Below are 27,961 nucleotides of genomic sequence, written 5' to 3' on the forward strand. Positions count from 1 at the left end.
ATGGGCCAAAATACCAGCAACAGTGTGTGAAAACCTTGTGAAGACTTACAGAAAACGTTTGACCTCTGTTATTGCCAACAAAGGGTATATAACAAAGTATTGAGATAAACTTTTGTTATTGACCAAATACTTATTTTCCACCATAATTTAAAAATAAATTCATTAAACATCCTACAATGTGATTTTCTGGATTTTCTTTCTCATTTTGTCTGTCATAGTTGAAGTGTACCTATGATGAAAATTACAGGCCTCTCTCATCTTTTTAAGTGGGGGAACTTGCACAATTGGTGGCTGACTAAATACTTTTTTGCCCCACACATATGGCCTTTATCAGCGTTGGCCATGTGGCTGTGTTTTGCAGGAGCAGCAGGGCCCCCTTGAGGTCTGAAAGGGACATGGGGCTTATGAACGCCATCGGTCTCCAGCCCCGTCACCCTACCCCCGTTGTGACATCACAAGGCACACAGACACCCATCCCACAGCTTCAGAATGCCGAAACACAGACCGACCGAGATCCACAGGTTCCCAGCACATTCCGGGCCTCCGAAGACACAGACAGTAGGTCTACCTATATCTATACCCATGTCTCTCTCCCCCAGTCCCTCCAGCATTTACCCTGTCTACTAGATCTACAATGACATTGGAAAGTATTCAGACCCTTTGACTTTTTCCACATTTTGTTACGTTATAGACTTATTCTAAAATTGATTAAATGAATACACATCCTCGTCAATCTACACACAATACCCCATAATGACAGTGAAAACAGGTTTTTCAAATGTTTTGCTAATTTATAAAAAGAAAAAAACAAACACCTAATTTACAAAAGTATTCAGACCCTTTGCTATGAGACTCGAAATTTAGTTCAGGTGCTCCCTGTTTCCATTGATTATCCTTGAGATGTTTCTACATCTTGATTGGAGTCCACCTGTGGTAAATTCAATTGGTTGGACATGATTTGGAAAGGCACACCTGTCTATATAAGGTCCCACAGTTGACAGTGCATGTCAGAGCAAAAACCAAGCCATGAGGTCGAAGGAATTGTCCTTAGAGCTCAGAGACAGGGTTGTGTCGAGGCACAGATCTGGGGAAGGGCACCAAAAGAATTCTGCAGCATTGAAGGTCCCCGAGAACACAGTGGCCTCCATCATTCTTAAATGGAGAAGTTTGGAACCACCAAGACTCTTCCTAGAGCTGGCCGTCTGGCCAAACTGAGCAATCTTGAGAGAAGGGTCAGACAGGTGACCAGGAACCCGAAGGTCACTCTAACAGAGCTCCCGAGTTCCTCTGTGGAGATTGGAGAACCTTCCAGAAGGACAAACATCTCTGCAGCACTCCACTAATCAGGTCTTTATGGTAGAGTGGCCAGACATGACAGCCCACTTGGAGTTTGCCAAAAGGCACCTAAAGACTCTGAGACCATGAGAAACAAAATTCTCTGGTCTGAGGAAACCAAGATTGAATCTGGAGGAAATTTAACTCTTTGGCATGAATGCCAAGTGTCACATCTGGAGGCAACCTGGCACCATCCCTACGGTGAAGCATGGTGGTGGCAGCATCGTGCTATGGGGATGTTTTTCAGCAGCAGGGACTGGGAGACTAGTCAGGACGGAGGCAAAGATGAACGGATCAAAGTACAGAGAGATCCTTGAGGAAAATCTGCTCCAGAGCGCTCAGGACCTCAGACTGGGGCGAAGGTTCACCATCCAATACTTATGTAAATGTGATATTTCCCTTTTTTTATTTTTAAATCAATGTGCAAAAAAATCTGAACTTGTTTTTGCTTTGTTAATATTGGTTATTGTGTGTAGATTGATGAGGGGGGGAAAACAATTTAAAACATTTTAGATTAAGGCTGGAATCTTAACAAAATGTGGAAAAGGTCAAGGGGTCTGAATACTTTCCGAAGGCACTGTATATCGTTTTCATAATACTGAGCTGTTCAACTATGTGATGTCTTAACAGGTAAGTCACAATATGCAATATATATGCAGAGAGCCCAACGCTCCCCTCAAGCATAAATGTGTCATTAATTGAGCGAGTTAACTGTGTAAATCACCATTCTGGTCTTGTGATTAATCATATCAGCTAGCGACCCTCTTGGATAGTTGGTGATGGTAATGATCACCCCATCACTGAATTCACAACTAGGTTTCCGTTTTACGGCATTTCTACAATGGCTGGGTTTTTTTCATGAATGGGGAATTTGTTCCTCGTTGCTGTCAGGAAATACAACCTGGCAAATTAGTAGCGTCATAATTGAATTCACTTTTTATAGAATCCTTTTCATTTGGCATTTAAGACTTAACCTAATTGCAATCAGTCTTAACAACCTCCTTGACCTCATTCCATACAGAGCAGAACAAAGACCTCAAAGGCATGCACTAATGGCTTATACAGAACCTGGCTACAGGAAGCAAATACTTATTTAGTTAATTAAAGGTACATTTCACAATTTTTCAACTTCCTATTCGTCATCTTCAGCACCACCCCAACATCACCATACTGTATGGGAAAATGGCGTGTTTCTATATTTTGTGGTAAAAAAAAAGATAGAGGAAGATACCGTGTCTTTCCAATGACATCATCAACCAATTCGTAGGCAATGCCTACTCATAATTGGTTAAAATCACATGATGCACATCAATGATGTCATTTGGAAATACAGTGCCTTGCGAAAGTATTCGGCCCCCTTGAACTTTGCGACCTTTTGCCACATTTCAGGCTTCAAACATAAAGATATAAAACTGTATTTTTTTGTGAAGAATCAACAACAAGTGGGACACAATCATGAAGTGGAACGACATTTATTGGATATTTCAAACTTTTTTAACAAATCAAAAACTGAAAAATTGGGCGTGCAAAATTATTCAGCCCCCTTAAGTTAATACTTTGTAGCGCCACCTTTTGCTGCGATTACAGCTGTAAGTCGCTTGGGGTATGTCTCTATCAGTTTTGCACATCGAGAGACTGAAATATTTTCCCATTCCTCCTTGCAAAACAGCTCGAGCTCAGTGAGGTTGGATGGAGAGCATTTGTGAACAGCAGTTTTCAGTTCTTTCCACAGATTCTCGATTGGATTCAGGTCTGGACTTTGACTTGGCCATTCTAACACCTGGATATGTTTATTTTTGAACCATTCCATTGTAGATTTTGCTTTATGTTTTGGATCATTGTCTTGTTGGAAGACAAATCTCCGTCCCAGTCTCAGGTCTTTTGCAGACTCCATAAGGTTTTCTTCCAGAATGGTCCTGTATTTGGCTCGGATGGAGCCAAATACAGGACCATTCTGGAAGAAAACCTTATCTTCCCATCAATTTTAACCATCTTCCCTGTCCCTGCTGAAGAAAAGCAGGCCCAAACCATGATGCTGCCCCCACCATGTTTGACAGTGGGGATGGTGTGTTCAGCTGTGTTGCTTTTACGCCAAACATAACGTTTTGCATTGTTGCCAAAAAGTTCAATTTTGGTTTCATCTGACCAGAGCACCTTCTTCCACATGTTTGGTGTGTCTCCCAGGTGGCTTGTGGCAAACTTTAAACGACACTTTTTATGGATATCTTTAAGAAATGGCTTTCTTCTTGGCACTCTTCCATAAAGGCCAGATTTGTGCAATATACGACTGATTGTTGTCCTATGGACAGAGTCTCCCACCTCAGCTGTAGATCTCTGCAGTTCATCCAGAGTGATCATGGGCCTCTTGGCTGCATCTCTGATCAGTCTTCTCCTTGTATGAGCTGAAAGTTTAGAGGGACGGCCAGGTCTTGGTAGATTTGCAGTGGTCTGATACTCCTTCCATTTCAATATTATCGCTTGCACAGTGCTCCTTGGGATGTTTAAAGCTTGGGAAATCTTTTTGTATCCAAATCCGGCTTTAAACTTCTTCACAACAGTATCTCGGACCTGCCTGGTGTGTTCCTTGTTCTTCATGATGCTCTCTGTGCTTTTAACGGACCTCTGAGACTATCACAATGCAGGTGCATTTATACGGAGACTTGATTACACACAGGTGGATTGTATTTATCATCATTAGTCATTTAGGTCAACATTGGATCATTCAGAGATCCTCACTGGACTTCTGGAGAGAGTTTGCTGCACTGAAAGTGAAGGGGCTGAATAATTTTGCACGCCCAATTTTTCAGTTTTTGATTTGTTAAAAAAGTTTGAAATATCCAATAAATGTCGTTCCACTTCATGATTGTGTCCCACTTGTTGTTGATTCTTCACAAAAAAATACAGTTTTATATCTTTATGTTTGAAGCCTGAAATGTGGCAAAAGGTCGCAAAGTTCAAGGGGGCCGAATACTTTCGCAAGGCACTGTACTTATACTTCCTCTCTTTTTTACTACAAAACAGAAAGGTGCCATTTTCACATATGTTGATGTTGAGGTGGTGCTGGACATAATCAATGTGAAGTAAAAAATAAATACATTTTTAAAAAGAAGTGAAATTGCCCTTTAAGACAATAACCTCTGAATTGCCCTATGTTCCAAAGTCTGGTGAAGTGGACCATTACTTGTCTGTTGTCCCAGTGGTAATATAGCAATACCAATTACCCAATATCTCTGCATTAACTGTCTTAGTAACAGATCACAGAAATAGATGTCGTGATATTGGGTCTCATCCAAAACACGTCTCTCTTGGGGCACTGAAATATAATTTTCATGACTGTGTCTTTATGTTTTTCAGTGGCACATCTGGGAAAGTGAGCGCTATCAGAGAAAATGAGACCTGCATGGTCTACTTTTGTGTGTCTGGGCCTTTTTAAGGCACTACTATAGGGGTTTTAGACTTAATTCCATAAGAGTCCGTATCCACAAACAGAGCACCACAGTCCATTTCGGTTCGGCTGGAATGTTGTACACGAGGCATTACGTTGTGAGAGCATTACCACACCTCCCATTATACTCATTACAAATGAATGACTGAAACAAACACCTGGCGAGGAATCGAAAGCCAGCTCTCATGCCAAGCCTTTGCGATCAAGGGCCTTTCACCTTTCGTCCAATCGTATCCGGCACTTATCATCTATCTCTGTTTCTACTCCCCTATTGTTGTTCATGTACCGATGACTGGTATAATGGTTATATAGCATAGCAAGGAGATAGAGAGCCACTGTGCTGTATGTAGGCGTGTACAAACTGTACCTCACTTGGAACCAGTTCTGACCGTGTCTGTTCATTCTGCCATGGTCCTCGTCATGCAGGTTGAGCTACGAGAGGATTCTCTTGACAGGTGTTCAGGAGTTCGGCGGTAATTAAGGTTTGATTGTTTTGACTGCAGACCCGCCGCCCTTCAAAAGTTGACTGCTCAGACGCCGCTACTCTCCAGTGGAAATGGGCCTATTTCTTGAAGTGGAGTGTTTTCCTTCCCATAAAAAAAAGACTTGAGTCCCTCTTATATAAGAAACGCTGGAGGTGAAACGCTGTAAGAGAATCTTACATGATACCTACTTCCTTACCCAAACCTGGAGTTAGGTTTCATAATATCTAATATTATGTGATATATATCATCCAAGGAGTTTTCAGTGGGAGATGGAGGTATTGTATGCAAATTATGGAGGTACAATATTACTCATCACAAAGAAAAGGTTTTTAATGATTAAAACCTGAATTTATTCATCATAATGTTACTGGTGTGTGCAAATAGACTGTAGGTCAAAATAGTCCCAATGGGCCTGGTGCAAAGGGAAATTATATTTACGTATCATTCGGATCTGAGTCATCCATCCACATACTGTGAGCTGGCTGGTTTGACCAATCAGCATCTCCACGGCTGTGATGCCTTAAGTGACTCTTTAGCAGCTCTCTCCAGTGCACGCCTGATGGAGTGTTGCTGTTGGATAGAGCAGGCATTGGGAACACGCCTCCGCACATCGCATTGAACAGCACACTCCTCAGGCCCAACTCTTGTTCAGCAGGTTGTATTCAAACATTGCTCAACGTGTTCATTTGAAATGGATTAGCAGCACTGTGGTGAGAGGATGATCGCATTTTATGATAATAAGAGTCATGACACACCTACCCTATTTATGCCTTGGCAGAATAGCCGGCTCAAAGAACACTCTTGCCCAGCGTCTTACTTTCACTTTTGTGCAAGGCCTAATATGTCATTTTAGTTAAGTAGCTCTGATTTATCGTATTCCCGAATGATCCCCAAGAAAGAAACCAACCAGCATCTCTGTTACACCCACCTGGCAAAGTGACTTTAGCCAAGATTCGGTTTGAGTTGAGTCCCCTCCAGCCATTCTGACACCCTGTGTTTTGTGCAGAGGAGAGTACTAAACACAAGGTGACACTTCCCACCTGCTTTCATTAAGGCAGCGACACACTTCGGAAAGCCCTAATAGCCCCGCCGCTCAGGTAAATCAGACGCAATCAATTTGTCAGGACAGCAATGAAGCTAAAGCGCCTGAGTTGCATTATGAGGCCAAATGATCATTTATCCCACGGGGAGAGAGAGAGCGGGAGAGTCGGAGAGACTACAGGAAATGCTCAGCGCTGGTCCTCTGATGTGCCAATAGAGTCCGTGTGGGTACGGAGGAAACGTTCCCTCAACACCTTCTGTGTTTTTGGGGCCACGCTTGGGAGATGATACAGGGCAGAGCAATAAAGCAGGCGCTCTCTTACTCCACCGAAGAGGATTTAAATGGCGCCTCCCGCTGTTCGATGGGGATATGGAGAATAGACTGAGGATATTTGACTAATCAACAGTAGCAATAGAGGACACCCAGGACTTACCATTTACTATCTGAGTCGTCAAGAAACCCCTCCAGTTTAATGACTGGAAACTTTCAGTATTTTGAAAAGCGTGTAATTACACAGGTTATACCGTATATGTGTGGGGTGAGGGAGAAATGATCTTTCAAATCTTCAGTTCACTTTTTTTTTTACTGAACTATGGGTTAATGGTTTGAATGAGGATCATCTTAGGTCCGAAACGTCACCATACAGTTTTTGTACTGAACATTGTTTTTTTTCTTTGTGGTTAACCAACCAAGGCTCGTCTGTCATCTACTTATTAAGAGGAGGCGTCGTTAAGGTATATGGGTGGAATCCATCACTGAAAACGTCCTGTCATCCCTTCTAAGGTGAAAACCTAAATGCATTTGTACCTGTCAAGTTTATACTGTGGGAAAACGTCCACTCTAAAAAGGTCCTTCAGTTCAGTTAGCAGGTGGACAGGTGACTGACATTGAGAGTGCTACTCACGCAGCCTCTGGCCTTGTGGTGTCGAACAGTCAGATAGAATGCCACCCACTGGCAGGTCTTATATCCAATTCCCTGATGCCATGCGAGTTTCGGTATAATCCCCTAGCCTTGTCAGTCTCTGGTTTGATTGGATCTGGAGGTGAAAATAGTCACAGCAATATTCATCTTTGATGTCACAATCAGAAAGCCACGATTTTGGAGGTATGAGAGAACATGTATAGGAGAAACTGTTCCTAGTCCAGTGTTGCATACGAGAGATTTAAAACTTACTATCCTCACCCGCTCTCCTCATCGGCAGACGGCAGCCGCCCAATGCAGGCTTTCATCTCTCCACCTCGCAGATGGAGCAACAAAACACTGCACTAATCCGATTCCTCTCCCCCTCCCTGAGACTACACATTTCTTTAGGAAACATGTTTCAGGGATATGGTTAAACACAGCACAGGTTTCTCAGTCGGAGTAAGTCTATATTTCTACAAATATATCATTGTACGGGGTACTACACTCAGTACAGATCCATCTCCTTGACGTATTTCTTTTTTGGTGCAGATCACCTTGAAGAATTCCCTTCACGATGAGCTTGTTTTTGGAGGATTTGAATGAGTTTGAATGTTTACCTGGGTAAACGGTTGTAATCTGACTGGATGTAGTTTTCCTCTTACATGTCGAACACAAGATTCTGTCGGCGTCACCAAGGCACGCACGTTTTCTAAACCGTATAAAGGTAAATGTACAATCTCTCCCAGCGAACAAGGTCTCAACATGTGCTGCGTTTATTTCCTTCCCCCCCCCGAGTTGGTGGACGCGTAAGGGACCTTCATCCAGGCAGCAGCACAGAGACGGCACCGTCTCTGTCAGCCGAGGCCTCCTCAGAGGCCAGCACCACCTTGGCTAACCCAGGTAACCCCATCCAGTCCTCCTCCTTACACCTGATTCTCAGTGTAAATACAATCTTATCTCAATTTGAGTGGCATTTGTGGGGTCATTATATGCCACAAAATAGTGTTAAAAGTCAAGACAATCTTTGCCTGAGAGCAAAACAGCTGCCAAATAGGAGACATAATGTAGCTCCAGGTGAATCAGAGAAAACACACACGAGATCATCTCAGTTCTTTATCCATGATCTCAACACCGTTCTACCACCACATCATTAGCAAGACCAGTCAGTCAACAGAGGTGGTTGGCTGTGATAAATACGTTTGGTCCTTGTCTGAGAAGATTGTCAGTACTCACTGTCTCCTTATCTCTGGGACTGAGGAAACGGAGGGAGGAGGCCTCCCTCTTCCTCCCTCATATTCTCCCGTTCATTAAACCCGTTAATTGCCTCCCCCTTGTAGGGCCAACAGAGCATTATTACGGCTGGGATTATTACAGCCCAGTTGTCGACGCTCACACATTTCTTACACTCTAAGGAATATGATCTATAGACCACAAATTATCGTAATGTGCGTAGTGAATACAGTAGCCATAAACTGTGGAGTGGATGGGACTTACCAGCAAACACGGTCCAAAAAATAATATTGTACATAGTAAACAGTAGATCTTTTGAATGTTCTTCCAATTTACAGTTGTAGCCTCATCCATACGAATTAGGGCACTGCCAGGGCCACTGTCCTGCTGGCACACCCAGTGTAATTCTGCAGATAACGGTATAATACCATTGTTCATAAACTTTTATGGTTGCTTGGAGCCCAGTTCAAATGAAGAACAAAAACATACAGCCTCTGTGTTCACTCTTCCAAATTGACACATTCCCAACAATTTAAGAGCCTGACAAAAACAACAATGCAGATGCCTCCTGTTTTCAGTAGAAGGGACAGTCATTGGGGCGGCAGGGTAGCCTAGTGGTTAGAGCGTTGGACGCGTAACCGAAAGGTTGCAAGTTCATATCCCCGAGCTGACAAGGTACAAATCTGTCGTTCTGCCTCTGAACAGGCAGTTAACCCACTTCCTAGGCCGACATTGAAAATAAGAATTTGTTCTTAACTGACTTGCCTAGTTAAATAAAGGTTAAATAAAAAAAATTAAAAAAAATAAAAATAAGTACAATAATATATATATTTTTTTTAAGGACTATGTTCATATCCTGAATGCCTGAAGTTTTGGACGCTAAAGTTGCCGTGTTTCCACCTTATGGTACTGCACTTGTGTGCTTCTGACTGTGGCTTTGTTTTTGACACAGATTTCACTATGAATTTCCTTTGCAGAGTCCCGGGAGAGTCCGTGACTGACAGATAACACCCAGTACTCTGATCTGTCAGTCTGGCTTCTCCATGCATCGCTAGAGGCAGCCGACTCATTCTCTCATTTTCATTCCCCGCATCACATTAAGTGCGATTGCAAAACATTTAGGCTGCCGACGTTCGCTCAGTTATCTTCATATAGTTTTTTTTTTTTTTTGCCTGTAGAGGAATATTTTTTTTTTTAATTCATGGGTATAAACAGCCAATCACGTTGTGGCAAAGCCAAATATCCATGTGTGCTTGACAGATAGGCGTAACACTTGAGTTGCATCATGTCTCACTCTATTCATACTCCACTGATGTTACAGTACACGGCTGTCTAGTTTCAAACATTTATTTGGCTGCACTTCCTCCGAGATGTTGCTTAATATATTTTTTAGGCTCGGTAAATAATCTTTTGATTTCCTTTCAATAGGGGATTGGGATAAGTTGAACTCTGCACCAACAGCAGCTGCCCGACTAATATGATTACTGTATGTGGTATTACTGTAGGGGCTAGATGCTAGAGCAGACTGGTAACGCTGTTTTAGGAGTGGATTTAGCCAGGCTAGTTGGACACTAAGACATTAGCCAGCCTTGTAATTACCTATATTTTTCCCCTGTCAGGTAACGTGGCCATCATTAGGGCCTAGCGCTACGGCTAGCGTGGATATCACCGCGCCGTGCCAAATCACAGAGAAGAGGCCCACTTCCATCACGTCATGCCTGCCACTTCCACCTTCCCTCAAATAGTTTATACTGTCTGGTTACAGTTATGGAGGCAGTTTCTCAACCGCCAAGCAGAGGACATGCATCTGTGTAAAAAGTGGAAATTGTTTGTTGTTCATGTGTGTGTAGTTAGGTGCAAACAACATGTTGAGCGAGTAGAACTTTGCGAACCAACATGTTTTTGCTTCAGTAATGAAGTGAATCCAACATTGAGGAAATGAATGTGACTGTTTCTACTGTATGTGTTACCAAGCTATCCATGTCTTTTCCTCCTCCTCCCCCTCCCCGCCCAGGGGAATCTCAAGACCAGGGCAGTGGGGAGGACGCCGTTTCTCGGCTCCGCGGGCTGATCGCTGAGGGTGGTATGACGGCCGTGGTCCAGAGGGAGCAGAGCACCACCATGGGCAACTTCGGTAACAGCATCATTGTTAGCCACCGCATCCACCGCGGCTCCCAGACTGGGACAGAGGCACCGGGTGGGGACAGAGGCACCCAGGGCAGGGGTTTAGGGTGGTGGTGATGGTGATGGTTGGACGTCCCTCTCTCCGCCCCACCGGGTCACTCTGTCGTTCACAGAGCCCACCTCCCGTATTCTGACCCACCAGAGCATGTAGCTGGGTGAGAGCTCAGCCTTCCTGTTAGAGCCCTCTGGGGCCCATAGCAGGACAGTAGCACCTCTCCCCTTCCAGTACATCAGTCTCTTTTCATCTCAGCCCTTAGGGGCCCATTGGGGTGGAGGAGGGGGCCGATGGGACCCCTATGGACATAGACGATGCGTTTGAGGGTGTGGGACTTGTCGATGATCTAGATCTACACTCGCCCTCTGCTTCCTCCTCCTCTTCTTCAACCCTGTCCCCTGTTGTCTCCCCTCTCGACAACAACAGCTACAGTGCCAGTTACCATGGAGACCCCTACAGTCAATAGATGGTCATGTGCTTTTCATATCCATCTGATCTCTACCTAGAAGACTCTCCTTCCTCTAGCCTTATTACATTGACTACTGTTTTTTCTGGAGGCAACAATGGGATTGGAACTTCATCCTACTCCTCCATTGCATGTCCTGATTTCTATCCAAAAGTAGGCTGGATGAGACCTATCTTCAACCTAGGATTAGGCTTGGTCTCTTCCTTGGATGTGGTGTTATTTTCCGTGCCCTGACTTCCGTTTGAGACTTGTGTCATTGCCCAATTGAGTGCAGGAATCCAAAGCTACAGTTTGACCATTCTATCGGAGGGAGGTGGACCTGAGTGACTCTTTTACAATCAGAGTTCAGATCGGTGGTTTTCAAAGGCCATCTAGGACCAAATTCCATGATCAAATTGCAAATTTCGCAAAACGTGATAAGACTCTTGATCACTATTAGCAAGAAGCTGATATGCTGAATAGAAGCACATTTTATTAACCAATCACATTGGTACAATTTGATTGTGAACCTGGATGACTGTATCTGTTTTTTTATGTCTATGAATTATATTTTATTGTGTGAGAGAGAGAGGATGTTCTATGTCACCCTTTGTGGTTGCAAAACGTTTCATTCTTCCTTTATAGTCGTCATGGTTGATTAGTGGTTCGCAAAGATGTAGTTGACCCAATATAACTTTGAATCTCTTGTACTACATAGGAGAGCAGCATTACATTACAAAGTAGAATTTAGGGTTGGGCGATATTTAGGGAGACCAATTCCACAATATGCTACTCCAAATATGGGCGATATTCGATATTATCGCTGTGCGCTGTTAATGACAAAATAGTTCCCGACTCCTTTTTTGTTGTTGTTGCTTATTTATTATATCATAACCTCCTTCTCATTTAGACTTCTTTTCAACATATTGATACTGCCTTACTGATTAAGCTGCGACGTTTTGATTTGTAAAGTTCAAATAGTGCGTCACAAAAGCTCGACCATATAGTTGATGACAAATATTGCCGATCCTTCGACAAATATTGCCGATCCTTCGTTAAGCCGAACCTAGTAGCATTACAAGACTTTGCTCCCAGACAGTGGCCAGATAATACCATTACTCTTTTCTATCCAGTGTGATGCCTGTATCTGGTGTACAGTGTGCGGTCGGGTGTGTGTGTGACAATGGCTAATCCGTACCCGGGAAAAGAAAACAAACAGCATGACTTATGTATTTCAAAGGTAATAATAATGATGTAATAATAACAGGGTACAGTACACATGTACTACTGGCATGTAAGATCATGAGCCCTAGATCCGCAGCCTCGTAACTTCGAAACGCGTTTTGAAACACCTAAATGCTGTGCCAAGTATTTGAAGTGAAGCATTTCGACAATAGTGTATCCTCTTCTACGATTTCAAACGGTCAGCCCATGTTTTGTGATGGTTGTCTTTTATACAGTAGGATTCCTTCTCTAGGTCCACTGTGGTATGTTGAGCCCAGTCATCTAAGGCTAAAATGAATTTGAAAAGGAGATGCTCTCTTTAAAAATGGCCTGTTTGCCTCCCACGAGCCGCCCAGGTGCCTTGAGGGTTGTGACAGAGAGGCAGTTGGAGGTGCACAGGGGCGGTGGTGCTGATAGCATTCCGAGTCACCACAGGGGCAAAGCTCTCTAGGTTGAATGGACTTTGTGTGCTTCAAACGGCTTGGTCAGTTCTTAGTCCTTTTTAAAACTGGTTTTAAACAGTAATCTGCAAAAAAGAATACATTTTAGTTCTTGTTTTTCCTATCAAGGTGGTCGGTTGTGACAGTGAATGAAACTGTGTTGAATGAATGAATTCGGAAGTGCTTACTGCAGCTCCATGGTGAATGGGTTACTTTTTTATATTTGGATGTGAAAAGTTACGCATTATGTACAGGTTTTTGTCTCTCAGCCACTGTTGGTCCAGCCAACTTGCACTGCTTATATCTGTCTCTCTATGTATTGTCTATATTGTGATTGTATCGGTTGTATCTGTTGAGTTTATTTATGTTTTAGAAAGATGATGGTTATAGAAGATATGCCAACTTAAGCAATAACGTAAGGTTGATCATAATCTTTTTTTCATATAAATTTAACCAGAGTTGCATTAGTCATGTGACCGTGCAGCATCACTGTCTATCTCTGTTGTTCAGATCACTTCTAGGAGAGCAATGCACCATTTGTCGGTTCATATGCTGATCTGACGACAAACAACTTCAGGAAGATTGTCAAAGCGATAAATATATTTTGTTCATTCGTTTATCCAATTGTGAAATTGTCTTCCCAGTGTTTTCCGATACTCTATGACTGACCACTCACTTGTACTGTGCCGATCTTCATTTGAATTTGTTCTCAATGGGGCGGCAGGGTAGCCTAGTGGTTAGAGCGTTGGACTAGTAACCGGAAGGTTGCAAGTTCAAACCCCCGAGCTGACAAGGTACAAATCTGTCGTTCTGCCCCTGAACAGGCAGTTAACCCACTGTTCCTAGGCCGTCATTGAAAATAAGTTTTTGTTCTTAAATGACTTAAATGACTTAAATAAAGGTAAGAAAAATAATAATAATAATTGATCCCATTATGGCTTGTAATGACTCCTGTAAGGTTATGGGAAATACTAGATTACCTCTCATAGCGTCAGACTCAGAGTGAAATTAGATTTGGACAAATATATGCTTGTTATTCCAGTATTAATTTGTTTCATGATCCATGAGGGACAATACCATTCTGATTTTATACAAAAATCATCTGTTTACAACAACTTCTAACCATCAACCCTTGGAAAGAGCAGGAAGACCGGAGTCTCATTTACAGTTCTTGGGTTGGATATCAGAGTGATCTGGGTAGTAGAAAAGGGTGTAACGGGAAAGTGTTTGCGACAGACAAACCAAGAGACACATCAGGCATCAGAATGGTACAGGCTAACCCAGATCTGTCAGACTCTGCTCCTGAAAAGACCCCCCTTTGGAAACTGGAGCAGCCTGACACTTTTGTTTCCCACGTTTTTTATTTCTTTTTTTGAGCGGGTGGAATGTACTGTTTTCTTTCACCTGTTTTCTATTGTATTTGAAGAGGATATGATGGACTGCATTCTAGTGTCCTGTTGGTCAAGAGGGCTAATGGGTAAAAGGATGTGTTATAATCAGAAGACAGGAGCTTACAGTGGCTTCATGGGTGACTGTTGGGTGAGGTGGAGCAGGAGAGCTGAACAGCTGCTCCCTGTGGTCTCCGGTCCTGCTGGGTTTGAAGTGGGAGGGAAAACGCAGTGAGCGAAAGAGCAGCGAAAGAGCAGCTTTGGATTTGGTCACCCTTGATGCTCATGCAGCATTGCGTTAGATGAGCTCATCCGTTTCGGCTTTCACCTTCTAACTGTGCACTTTATTCCTCAGTTCACCAACACACAATAATCCGCCAGCGTGCGCATCAGTTCAAAACTCAATCAAGAACCCCTAGTTAAATAGTGGAACTACGGTATATACAGTAGAAATGGCCACATTCAGTTCTCCACAGCCCAGGACGTTTTGCGACTCCCCGTGTTTTTTGATTTTCTGTGCAATTTAAGGGCAATATGTAATCACATTACATACTCAACGTATTTACTTAACGCTTTGCACTGTTCACAGATCATCACAAAACTCAGTGCTGTCAAGGCATTACACTGTCATTTTTTCATACAGCTGATATTCATATGTTTGTGCAGCAGAATAAAAATGTCTGTGACCTTCTGGATATGATTGAAATTTGGATCAAATCTGTTTAGGATTTTTTTATATATATATATTTAAGTCTGAAATGTGTTTTATAAATTGAGGATAATGAGCTTCCTATATGAATACTTTCAGGGAAATTCTAAAGGTCATGAGTGTATTTGTTCTGTTGTCACTGACTCACAATGGTGTCTTTTTCTCACGTGTGTCAATATGTGATCTCTTGAGTGTACGACAACTCAACAAGGAAGTGTCTTCAGTGTGCCTGTTTTTTTTTTGTAGGAGATTGTGATTTGAAGTGGTTTTCTATCTACTTTTAAAGGGTAAACCACAGTATATGACAGTAGTCAATGTGCAACTAAGGGGTGTTGGAACACCAAAGATCCTAGAAAATACATGTTGCTCATAAACAAATAAAAATGTGAAGCTAAGAAACAATATTTTTTTTTCTTTTTTCTCCAGGGTGAAAGACAATATCATACACAGTACATAATACTGTGCACAGGATCTTCAAGACTGACTCCCTGCTCTTGAGAGCTTGGACCTAGTGCTAACGTTAGATGGAACTAATTGTTTCTGTGGGTATTTAGCTTCCTCCATTTATTTTTATCATCTTTGTGGAGCTTTGTAGGTTTATTCATGGCAACTGTTTCTGGTAAACAACCCACATCCCCTCCTACAGAAAGACTCACTTTTGGCTAGCAAGGCATTGAGCAAAAATAACGAGAGCAATTAAAATGAAAATAATATTAGGATTGTTTCCCGCTTGGGGTTTTTCATGTCTTCCAGAATCATTTCCTCCTAGAGAATTTTTTTTATTTTTTATTATCATGAAACTAAAAGGATAACTATTTCTAATCTGCTGAATTATTCATATTTTCTTGATAACTACTCAGGGGGAAAGATATAAAATCAACCGAATCGTTGGATTACTCACAGTCACTGCTCTGCTGTATCAGATCTGGCAAAAAAAAGGTCCCACTATGATCTGACGCATGGACACCCTGGGGGTTTGAAGAGGGCGAGCGTTATCTAGTGTTGGCCCACCTGAACAACTGAGGCTGTATGTGTTTACACTCGAGATGAAGATTCAGACCGGTGCAAAGAGGTAGCGGGAAAACAAACAAACAAAGCCGTGCCTCTATATCAACTGGTAGGATTACACAGCGGTGTAAATGGATGGAAACTAGACCTGGGAAATTGATGAAAGCATTGCACTTAACTTTATAAATTACCATGGAGAGTGCTGTTGGAAGTGACTGAGGATAGGACCTGGCCTAGCCAGTCTGATTCCCCATACAATCCCTCCCATTGCCACTGTGAATTTAGCTGAGGTGCAGGAGGCAGAGAACAGAGAACTTCCATAACTACAGTATGCTCCTCTTGTGAATGGATACTCCCTCAGAAGCACCTACACAGACTAGCCTCTGATCCAGCACAATCACCAGGATATTGAGTCAGATAGGTGGCGGAACTAATTGGATGCTGAAGCTCAAGTTACACCAGTCTTGTTGCAGTAGCCATCTTCCAGCCCCAAAACTTTCTCCCGGGAATCCAACTAATGGGTTGCGGCCCATCTGCAGTGGCTGCTCAATGTTCTTGACAAGGAGAGGCTTCAGTGAGGGGAGTCGATGTGTTTAATTGTATGCCAGGTGCTCTGGGGAAATACTGCCACAAAGTAGGAAGTTTTTAGAAGAGAAAGGCCTCCTCCCACTTATTTCCTCGCTCTTTGTTTGCCCCCTTTCTCTGTTGCTCTCCCTCTTCAAGTTTTCCTTCTCGCTCCCTTGCCCTCTTCCTTCCCACCTCCCCCACTGTTCTATAGATGCTCTCTTTCCTCCCTCTTATCACCCCACCCATGGTCTCTCCACTCCCATTATAATTTCTGCATGCCCCTCCGCCCCCCTACCATGTCTCCTGTGAATAAGAGGCTGGCACTTCAAAGCAATGCTTTTAATTAATCCAATTTGGCGAGGCAGTTCTAGGAGGGCACCTACCGTTCAGGAGAGAGGGTAGCAGGGTGGATGATGGGTGTCCTCAGAGGTGGTATGGGAGAAAGAAGCCATTACCCATACTCCACCACTCCATAAGTGGGGCCTGGGGATGTTCGGGTGAACTCCTCACTTGGTGTGTCTACAAAGACTCCAGGTACTTTCACTACTTTAGTTATCGATCTTATCTTTAATGAGTTCAAGCGTATAAGCATGCATAACATGCTCAAGTAACACATGCAATGGGCAAATAACGAATTAGGCCAACATCCAAATTTCATAGGAAGACTATGGCGACAAAGTGCTCGACTGTCTTTTAGCCTCAGATCCCCTCCAAATGAATTAACTGTTGCAACAAAAAAAAGATTGATGCAAAACAAATATCAGCCCCGTCCCAGCTCCTAAATGCTCCCCTTTTTTGGTTAAATTGGGGCCACATTTTTTTTAATCAGAGTAAACATGAAGACTGAATACCGCATTAGGACTTTTAAATGGGTGTGGAGTTTGTGCTAGAAACCAACAAACACACACACCAGCCGGCTTTGCTTCAGCTACGTTGTTCCCGGTAGAAGAATTAATGCTGTTAAAGCTACACCACTAAATGTCTACCCTTAGTACTACAGGGGAAGTTGAGCACCAGAACTAGTCAGGGATTGTCCCCGATTCTTTTTCATTGTCCCCACACAACGAGGAGCAGCAAAGCCATCTCATAATGATCCCCTGAATCATCATTATCTTTCCAATGCATGAACTATCACAGAACACTGAGGTTTTTTGTGAGATGAATTGTTAATGGTCTATTGAGAGTAAGGGCCGTTATCTTATTCTCTCTCTCGCTCATATGCATTCAAACTTATCTGCTTTGTTAAATTAGTGTAAATCTTCCCTCTAGCTTCAAGTAGTGTGATTTTGATGTAATAATTGTGCTTTATTGTTGTATGAATTACGGTACATAATAAAGGGACACAAAGCACAAATCATAATAATGTATTACATTTACTACATACAATTTTGTGCTGAAGAAATACAGGTCATTGTGCAACAACTGGGGTAGTAGAGTATACTATGTACCAGTGGAGGCTGGTGACTTGAAACATTGAAGAGGATGGGAGACCCACGGGTAATAGGAGCGCAACGCACGGAGACGACAAAGTGTGTTTCAAAATGTCATCAAAGACTAATTATTTGAACCTAAAGCATTTAATAAAGACATGTATAGTACAATATTATGGGGAATGGGAATGAGAGGGCTACTTACACCGTGTTGGAAAGGGATCACAGCAGTGATTGAATGAGGGTAGGAGGCATGAGTTGAGGTGTTCAGAGGCTTGACCGGTGCAGTACAAGATTTGACTGGGAAGACCCAGAACAATAACACAACACACTACACAGGTAGACAAAAGAGATACGAATGAATTAGTCCAAGCAATGAGTAAAATCACTGATGTGTAATAATGTGATTGTGTATGTGATTGACTCTACATACAGTAATGAGAGGAAATGAATAGGGGTTCTCACAGTGTGTGGAGGGGAAACATACAATGTGCCAGTGGATGAGTGGGCACATGAGACGTGGCTTCAGTTCATGTCAGGAGAGAGTTGACAATGGTAGTGGAGTGGTCATCACCTCTTAATCAGGGAACAGGAGGGGACTTAGCTGTAAATATAAATAGCAGATACATTCCATTACAGCTGTGCCGTCGTAGGTTTGGACGAGTTTCTCTGATGTTAAACTCCGACATCTCAAAATTCATCAAATCAAACACAGACCTGCACATCTCGCCCACTTGACACATCAAAGTAGCCCAAGAAATGTTCCTGAATAACGCCCTGATCATCCACATACCTGATTACTGACAACTGCAAGCAGACTGGTCTCAGAGCAGTGGGGCAAATGTTATCCCCTGGGGCCTGGAGTTTTTCATTATATGTTAACCTAACTAGGAAAACTCTGACCCCTATACCCTTTTGGACTCCCGAGTGGCGCAGCAGTCTAAGGCACTGCATCTCAGTCACTACAGTTCGATTCCAGGCTGTATCACAACCGGCCGTGATAGGGAGGTGCCCATTTAGCCCAGCGTCATCCAGGTAGGCTGTCATTGTAAATAAGAATTTGTTCTTATCTGACTTGCCTAGTTAAATAAAGGTCAAATAAAATAAGGTATGACAATGATTAATCATTTGTAAAACTGACTTTTCTGCGGACTATGATGTGACCAGTTAAACCAGTCACATGGTTTTTAAAAAACTCCTGGCCCAAGGGGGATGAAAACCCTGTCAGACTGCAGCTACCATTTGTTCATATAAATGATGTTTAGACTAGATTAGGAAGGGGATTTCCTCTACCCAGACACATACACAACAACTGATAGACAATAGAACTCAGGGCTGAGCTTGCTTTATGCATGGTTGCGTCATGCAGACCTATGCAACTGTAGGCCTTCTAAAACATTTAAACATCTGTCATCACTACTATGTTTATTGATGAATTCCAGTTAATAATTAGATTACAAACGTATAGGCACCCTAGCCAGCCCAATTTTGAATATAAACAAACTTTGATCACATTCACATTTTCTCCTGACACACAAATGGACTATAAATACATAACGTTACCAATTAGTTTACCCTGACCAGATGGAGAGGGTTCATAGGCCGTATGCAGCTGCTCTTATTATTAGTATACAGTTGATCAGACTGAAAAATATTATTGTTTGTGAGATGTCAGATTTCTAATGTTTAAGTGTAGCCTAGGGTGCTGCAACATTTATGTTAGGAGGTTTTACTTGTCTGTCCTGAGTGATTATGTGTTATCTTTGCTAAATGAATACCAGAGGAAAGTGTAAAGCGTGGGAAAATGAGCTGCGTCAACCTCTCTCTTTAATTGTTTACTTTTAATGGATGATGCGATGGAAGCGATCAAATCATTCGGAATTGTTTTCGACATCCCAGAAAATACAGTCGAAAGTTCGAGATGTTCAGCTGGTAAATGATCGTAACGTACAATTACCTCTGCAAGCTCCTTGTAGTTGCCCTTGTTGTTCTCGCCGTGTCCTCTAAAAGCAAAATCTTGCATGCCCCAAAACGCAGTGGTGTTGATAAGCCGTTTGAGAACAGCCCTGTTTCTTCTTACTTTCTCGTTGTGTTGCGCAGTTTGAATACGCAGACCTTCATCATAATCGATGTAGCTTTTTTCCCAGAAGCTTGAATCTGATTTGGGCATTTGCTCCCTGCGTTTGTTTTTCCGTTTAACTGAACGATCGATGTTCTTCAGGTCACTGTACCCACGTTTCGACCAAGGCTCAGACTTTCCAAAAAGCAGGCAAAGCCAACAATACAGGCGGCTTGGTGAAAGGCTCCCTGTTAACCAACTATACTTTTGATACCAGTTGGTATTGAATGCCCTCACCTTTTCATCCTTCTCCATGAAACTGATCTCAGGCAGAGGTCAACCCTCGCTTTTAATTCCCACATTTTCCGTGTACCCCAGAGAATATAAGGGGTTCTTCAGGTTGGCCATTCTGGCAGAGAAAACTGCATACTCCCTGGTAGCTAAGTTAGCAAGGCAAATTTAAATAGCATGTACTAACTGGACACAAAAATAAAGTTCTGAAAACAATTTATAATATTCCTCCTCCGTCTCCTGTAATTTGAAAAAACTAATTTGAATTGAATAATATCCCCAAAATGCTCAACTATCCAACAATGTCACCAAGCGTCTCAACACATAGAACCCCCATAATGCTCTGTAGCGCAATCCCAATACAACACACTAACTTTGTTCTCTGATCCTAATTCTATGATTGTATGGACAACATGTCAGTTCACTCAAGTTTTGTATTGAAGTCAATATAGCCAGAGGAGGACGGAAGCTAGCTGTCCTCTGGCTACACAATGGTGCTACCGCAGACGGTGCAGTTGAAGTTACTGTAGACCTTCATTGCAAAACAGTGTATTTTAATCAATTATTTGGTGACATATGAAAAAAATGTAGTATATTTCTATTTTTATGAAATTTCACTGAGGGGAATGGTCCTCCCCTTCCTCCTCCTCGGAGCCTCTACTGCTATGTCCTGGAGTGAAGCATAGCAGGTGGGTAGGTCTCACAATGGCTGGGGAGTAAGGGACCTTCTCTCGTGAAAGGTGTATTTGATATAATATCATTGGGTGAAACACGAGAGAAAAGGAACATGACAGTGTTGTGGCACACCACTTTGTTGCAAGGGACTGCGAAAGGAGGAGCACGAATAAATACAATTATAGAGGTTGGAATTAACACGGAGAGGTTGGAATTAAGAATAAGCCCATGTGATATGTATTACCTATCCTTTGTCAGTAGCGGAACATTAAAGAGATGTTATAGGATTCAGATTCCAGCCAACTCCAACATTTACACAAGGATATAACCATGGAAATGGATTTTATTGGGTAGATGCAGCGTATCTACCACACTGCCACTCACCCACATAGCCTATGACAGGACAGCTCTAGGGCAGGTTCACAGAGAGGAGCGGAGGAGGAGGAGAGGGAGGTAGAGAAAGCAAATGGACTGAGACATAGAGGGGTGAGTGGTAGTTGAAGAATGGATGGACAAAAGGCACTGTCCTCCAGGCTACATGAACTAGCTCATCTCACATAGTTTCTACCTTGATCCATGTGGTATCTTTATGTGTTTGTTGACCTGTGTCGTGATGCAGGAAATCTCCCCATCCTAGATAACTGAGCCATGGTTCTCTCTTTTCTGGGTGAATGACCTCATAAAGCTTAACGTCAAATCCTTACAGGCTTAACACCGGGGTGTTAGTGTCCATCCATAACTCCCCATGTCAACCTCCTTCAGTGTAATTCTGACAAAATGATGATTAAGCAATACATAATTCACTCTTGACTGACCAATCCACACCACGTTTGGATTTTCCCTGGAAAACCAGATTTGATCAGATGTTCTATTTTGTTGTCCTAGGGTTTTGTAGAATTGCATTCCGGAGGCACAACATGTAGAAATTCCACTTGGGTTGATTAGCATTTCGTTTTTTTTTTTCACTACACGTTTACAAAATATGTATCATTATCATCCAGAAACCATTATGTATAAGCCATATGCTTACATGGAGGAGAGAATAAATGACCTGTGTGCTTAAGGGAAGGAAAGAGAGGATTTAAAGCTGCGAGGCACAGGACACGTCCCTTGTCCCTTTTAAGACCTTCTCGATCCAGTTAAGCTGGGTGGCTTTTTTTTTCTCTCCAAATAACGATGCGATGCATCAGAGGCACGGTCTAATGAAAACCAGTCTGCAAAGGACCTTGCAAAAAAGTTTTCCGCAGCTAGTATCTATCTGCCGCAGCTAGTATCTATCTGCCGCAGCTAGTATCTATCTGCCGCAGCTAGTATCTATCTGCCGCAGCTAGTATCTATCTGCCGCAGCTAGTATCTATCTGCCGCAGCTAGTATCTATCTGCCGCAGCTAGTATCTATCTGCCGCAGCTAGTATCTATCTGCCGCAACTAGTATCTATCTGCCGCAGCTAGAATCTATCTGCCGCAGCTAGTATCTATCTGCCGCAGCTAGTATCTATCTGCCGCAACTAGTATCTATCTGCCGCAGCTAGTATCTATCTGCCGCAGCTAGTATCTATCTGCCGCAGCTAGTATCCATCTGCCGCAACTAGTATCTATCTGCCGCAGCTAGTATCTATCTGCCGCAACTAGTATCTATCTGCCGCAGCTAGTATCTATCTGCCGCAGCTAGTATCAATCTGCCGCAGCTAGTATCTATCTGCCGCAGCTAGTATCTATCTGCCGCAGCTAGTATCTATCTGCCGCAGCTAGTATCTATCTGCCGCAGCTAGTATCTATCTGCCGCAACTAGTATCTATCTGCCGCAGCTAGTATCTATCTGCCGCAGCTAGTATCTATCTGCCGCAACTAGTATCTATCTGCCGCAGCTAGTATCTATCTGCCGCAGCTAGTATCTATCTGCCGCAGCTAGTATCTATCTGCCGCAGCTAGTATCTATCTGCCGCAGCTAGTATCTATCTGCCGCAGCTAGTATCTATCTGCCGCAGCTAGTATCTATCTGCCGCAGCTAGTATCTATCTGCCGCAGCTAGTATTTATTTCTCTTCACCAGTGTCGATGCATTCGGACATGACAGATTTGCATATTGTGTATGACACGTTGCAGTCAGATTCTGCTTTAGTGAGTCGTGTCTAATGGATATTCACTGGGAATTAAACTTCTATTTTATCAGCAGATGTTTAGAGCCAATCAGGTTCTGCAAACCTGTCTTATGTTATGGTGCCATGGTGGTGATGAGCATCAGTGAAGAGCGGAAGAGCAATCGGCATGGTCAGCTATTAGGAGATGTATAAAGTATAGAAGGCTGTGCAAAGTCTCTCAGGTAAAATATGTTTTGGGGTTTTTCCTCACTAATAAATGCAAGTGCGATTTATTCAAGGAATGATTTATAGAATGAGAACATAAGCTTCTGTCCTGTAATATAATAAGACATCTGGGAATGTAATCTTTTGTTTCGTAACTTTGAAGGATAACAATTTCATGATGCAGTTTAGCCATTTTAGTGGAACACTCTTAAGCCAGGGCATCAATGAAGCTATTGCATCATGTCAATATATCCATATTTTATTTTTTAAAACATTGTGTCACTGAGTCAAACGTACATCTTTCGGTGTCAGATAACCTTATGCATCAAGTCGATAATTTCTCCCTTAAAGTGATCACCCTCTTTGTTCAGGCAAGCCTAAATCACTGTAGTTCAGGAGTCAAATTTGGCTTAACAAATCACATAATAAATTACATGGACTCACTCTGTGTGAAATAGTAGGGATTGACTCCCCCTTCCTCTTTCCCGCAACATCTGTAAGGTCCCTCATTCAAGTATTGAATTTCAAGCACAGATTCAACTATACTGAACAAAAATATCAACGCAACATACAACAATTTCAACGATTTTACTGAGTTATATATAAGGAATTCAGTCAATTGAAATAATAAATTAGGCCCATCTAAGCTATGGATTTCACGTGACTGGGGAGTGATGCCCAGCGAATCAGAATGAGTTTTTCCCCACAAAAGGGCTTTATTTATACTCCTCAGTTTCATCAGCTGTCCGGGTGGCTGGTCTCAGACGATCTCGCGGTAACTAAGCCCGATGTGGAAATCCTGGGCTGGCATGGTTACACGTGTAAAGTGTTGGTCCCATGTTTCATGAGCTGAAAAAAAAAGATCCCAGAAATGTTCCATACACACACAAATATTATTTTGTGCACAAATTTGTTTACATCCCTGTTACTGTGTTACATTTCTCCTTTGCAAAGATAATCCTGACAGGTGTGGCATATCAAGAAGCTGAATAAACAGCATGACCATTACACAGGTGCACCTTGTGCTGGGGGCAATAAAAGACCACTCTAAAATGTGCATTTTTGTCACACAACACAATACCAAGATGTCTTTAGTTTTGAGGGAGTGTGAAATTGTCATGCTGACTGCAGGAATGTCCACTAGAGCTGTTGCCAGGGAAATTTAATGTTCATTACTCTATCATAAGCAGCCTCCAAGGTCGTTTTACAGGATTTGGCAGTATGTCCAATCGGCCTCACAACTGCAGGCCACATGCAAATCTGAAAATCTATTGCAAGACTTCAAAATTGCTGTGTAGCCATGACCCCCAATACCTTGACAGAGCTTGAAGAATTAAAAAGAGAATAATGGGCAAATATTGCACAATCCAGACACGGCAAGCTCTTAGAGACTAACCCAAGAAGACTCGCAGCTGTAATCACTGCCAAAGTTGTCTCTGACTTGTATTGACACAGGGGGGTGAATACTTATCTAATCAAGGTATATTGGTGTTATATTTTTTATTACCGTTAATCCCGCTTTGTAACATAACAAAATGCGAGGAAATCCAAGGGGACGAATACTTATGATACCCACTGTTACAAAGTCCCACATACAACAGGTAAAAGTCAATGCAACAAGAAGTCCTTGATAACTTCATTCTCATTTAAATTAAACTGTTGACACCATATGCATAATTGCTGATAATTATAATAATTAGTTTGCACTTTATATACAGTACACCTACGTACACACTAGGAAAAAGGTTCTACCCCTAGAACCATAAAGGGCTCTTCATCTGTCATATTTTTAAGGTGAGGAAGTGGTAAAAGGTAGAGATTTAAGACCTAAAGGGCAGATGTATAAAGTTATAGGGTATAAAGGGCACTGAAATACTGGTGGCCTTTTCTGCAACACCATCAAAATGTTCCGTAAATATCGTGCTTTATGAAGTTCGGTTAAGGCTTCATAGACCTTTCAGATAAGTATTTTTCACCTTTTCACACTGACCCCGGCTGAATTTTTTTGGGAAGGAAATGTCAAGGCACTCACGTTTTTATATCAAGGACTTTCACAGGGTTTTTTATTTTATACCACCTTTCATTCAAACCCGATGGACACGAATAGAACTGGTTTGACGATCGTTTATCTCAGTATTTTAGTTATAGATAATACCCCCTCTTTTGGTACTGTTCTTTTAAACTACTCTACTACAACCATTGGCAAGAAAACAAATTATTCTAAAATAAATGGTTCACACTTTGTCAGTGCAAGCTATTTTAAGGTTGTTGACATAATGGTTTGGTTTGTGCCTTCTTTCAAGCTACTGGTACAATTTGCTCAGTTATTTCTGGGACAGGAAAAAAAGATCCTGAACCGGCATCAACATTTCATTTTCAACATCAAGAATAATTTGTTAGATAAAGCACATATGGGTATAATTTCTCTTGAAATCACTGAGTCAATTATCCAATCATTCAGAATGCTGCTGTCTGTGGTATCTCTAAATTCTCCCCTGTCATCACAGTGCTAAATCTCTCTGTACTGGTTCCTGGTTGCTTACTGCTAGCATCAGACTCCAGGCCCTCATGCTTTCCTCGCGAAATAATGCATCTCTTCACGCTGGAGCTTGTATTTTCCCACTCTTCACTCTCCCTTTTCTCCTAGTGCTAAATCATGTGAAAGCTCTCTCTATCCTTGATATGTTTCTTTGTGCAAGAGGAAAGTCTTGATGAAGGCCAAGGGCCGAAACACATTGGCTTCAGTTTTATATAGTAAAAAAGCTATTTTATCATTTTCCAATGTCTTCCAAGAGTTGCTGAATTTCCTTTTTTTTAACACGTTTTGTCTTTTGAACAAACACTAGGCCTGAGTAATAAGTTGTGAAGAGGATGCACTATCAGCTGTGAAACAAGCAGCACCCTTACAGCAGCAGAATATTTCATTCACAGAGGAAACCTTTTAGTTTGAAACAACCTTCAGAACTACGGCAGCAAACCCACAATAAACACACACCTGAAAAAAAGAGGAACTCTCTGAAAAGACTAAATGCCTCCATACGTGCAGGTATTACCATTGTGCATCTTGCTCGATCACTAAGACATCCAGTGTGCCCCGCATGTGGTGAGAGGACGAATGGATGCAAAAATAGAGAATATCGATTATTAATCCAAATGTTGATTGACGGCTAAAAATTAAAACTGCCCTTCTAAACGTCACATCTATGGCATATTGTTTGTAGAGAGAAATCATGAGATACTGTGGCTTAGGAGGATAAGGTTCATTGTTGCATAGCTTCTCTACAGTAACATGTTAGTCTATGATGTCAATACTGCTTTAGGTTTCTGAATATCACCAGCATACAGTAGAACTACCTCCAATGCATTTTCCAATGGCTAACAATGTAGCCAGTGGTATGGGGTCTGTTTCTTTGTATCATAGATACTTGATTTGGTGATTAGCAGATTACAGTTCCCAGAAGATCTGTTCATAGATCAGATCTGCTCCCAAAAAGCTAGCCCTTCATCTCCCACCACCCATCACAAGTTGTTTCGACATAGTGTCTGTGTTTTCACATCTTCTCTTCTGTTTTGTCAGATGTGTCACGGTTCAAATAGGCCAATTTGAGACCACGTCGACACAGGGGGATTATGGAAGCTAATGACCCAGTAATCCTTGTGGGAAGCCAACAAAAACGCAGAGCAAATACAAACTGTGTCCTGCACTGATTGCTTTACCTCCCTGCTTCTGAGCAATTAGATCAAAATAGCATCTTTCTCAGTTTCCTTTTTCGCTGACAGGCTTTTCCCGGAGAGTTGAGAAGGTAATCATTTGTGTATAATGTGTTGAATAAATGCATCTTTAAAGTGTCTTTCAAAACTTGTTTGTAGTTGATTTTGCTAACAAGAATTGAAAGTCTGAGAAATGTAGCACATCCAAAATGAGCTTAATCTCTACATCCTCAGACCGATTTTCATCTGCATTGTCCTCTCAAATCAAATCAACTGTTATTTGTCACATACTTCATAAAATAATAGATGTAGACGAACAGTGAAATGCTTACTTAGGGGCCTTTCCCGATAATGCAGAGAGAATAAATTCACAATGAGTAACGATACTTTGGCTATGTACATGGGAAATTAATACAGAGTCTATGTGCAGGGGTAGGAGGTAATTGAAGTAGATATGTACTGTACATATAGGTATGGGTAAAGTGACTAGGCAACAGGATAGATAATAAGCAGAAGCAGCAATGTATGTGCTGAGTCAAAAGAGTTAGTGGAAAAGGGGGTTAATGCAGATAGTCCGGGCACCTATTTGGTTAACTATTAGCAGTCTTATGGTTTGGGTTAGAAGCTGTTCAGGGTCCTGTTACAGACTTGGTGCATCGCTACTGCTTACCGTGCGGTAGCACAGAGAACAGTCTATGACTTGGGGGGCTGGAGTCTTTGACAATTTTTAGGGCCTTCCTCAATGGTGCAGTTGTAGAACTTTGTTGAGGATCTGAGGGCCCATGTCAAATCCTTTCAGCCTTCTGATGGTGAGGAGCAATTATTGTTATTGAAGCTCTCGACCCGCTCCACTACAGCCCTGTCGATGTGGATGGGGATGGGCTGATGTTGAGGGAGAGGTTGTTGTCCTGGCACCACATTGCCAGGTGTGACGACCTCCCTATAGGCTGTCTCATTGTCGTCGATGATCAGGCCTGCCATCATTGTATAGTCAGCAAACTTAATGATGGTGTTGAAGTCGTGCGTGGCCACGCAGTCGTGGGTGAACAGGGAGTACAGGAGGGGACTGAGCACACACCCCATATGGGCC

At 42.3% G+C, this 27,961-nt stretch overlaps 1 protein-coding gene across 4 annotated transcripts in view; it reads left to right on the plus strand.

The window, feature by feature from the left end:
* The window catches only part of LOC110506316 (muscarinic acetylcholine receptor M4), a 165,275-nt gene that overhangs the window by 85,251 nt on the left and 52,063 nt on the right, over positions 1 to 27,961 (plus strand). For all 4 annotated transcript variants that reach the window (XM_036963976.1, XM_021585845.2, XM_021585846.2 and 1 more), the window contains one exon: positions 362 to 558. In XM_036963976.1, the coding sequence (XP_036819871.1) occupies positions 362 to 558 (197 nt within the window). The remainder of the gene's footprint in view (positions 1 to 361; positions 559 to 27,961) is intronic.

The sequence above is a fragment of the Oncorhynchus mykiss genome, chromosome 26, assembly GCF_013265735.2.
Source record: "Oncorhynchus mykiss isolate Arlee chromosome 26, USDA_OmykA_1.1, whole genome shotgun sequence".
NCBI lineage: Eukaryota > Metazoa > Chordata > Actinopteri > Salmoniformes > Salmonidae > Oncorhynchus > Oncorhynchus mykiss.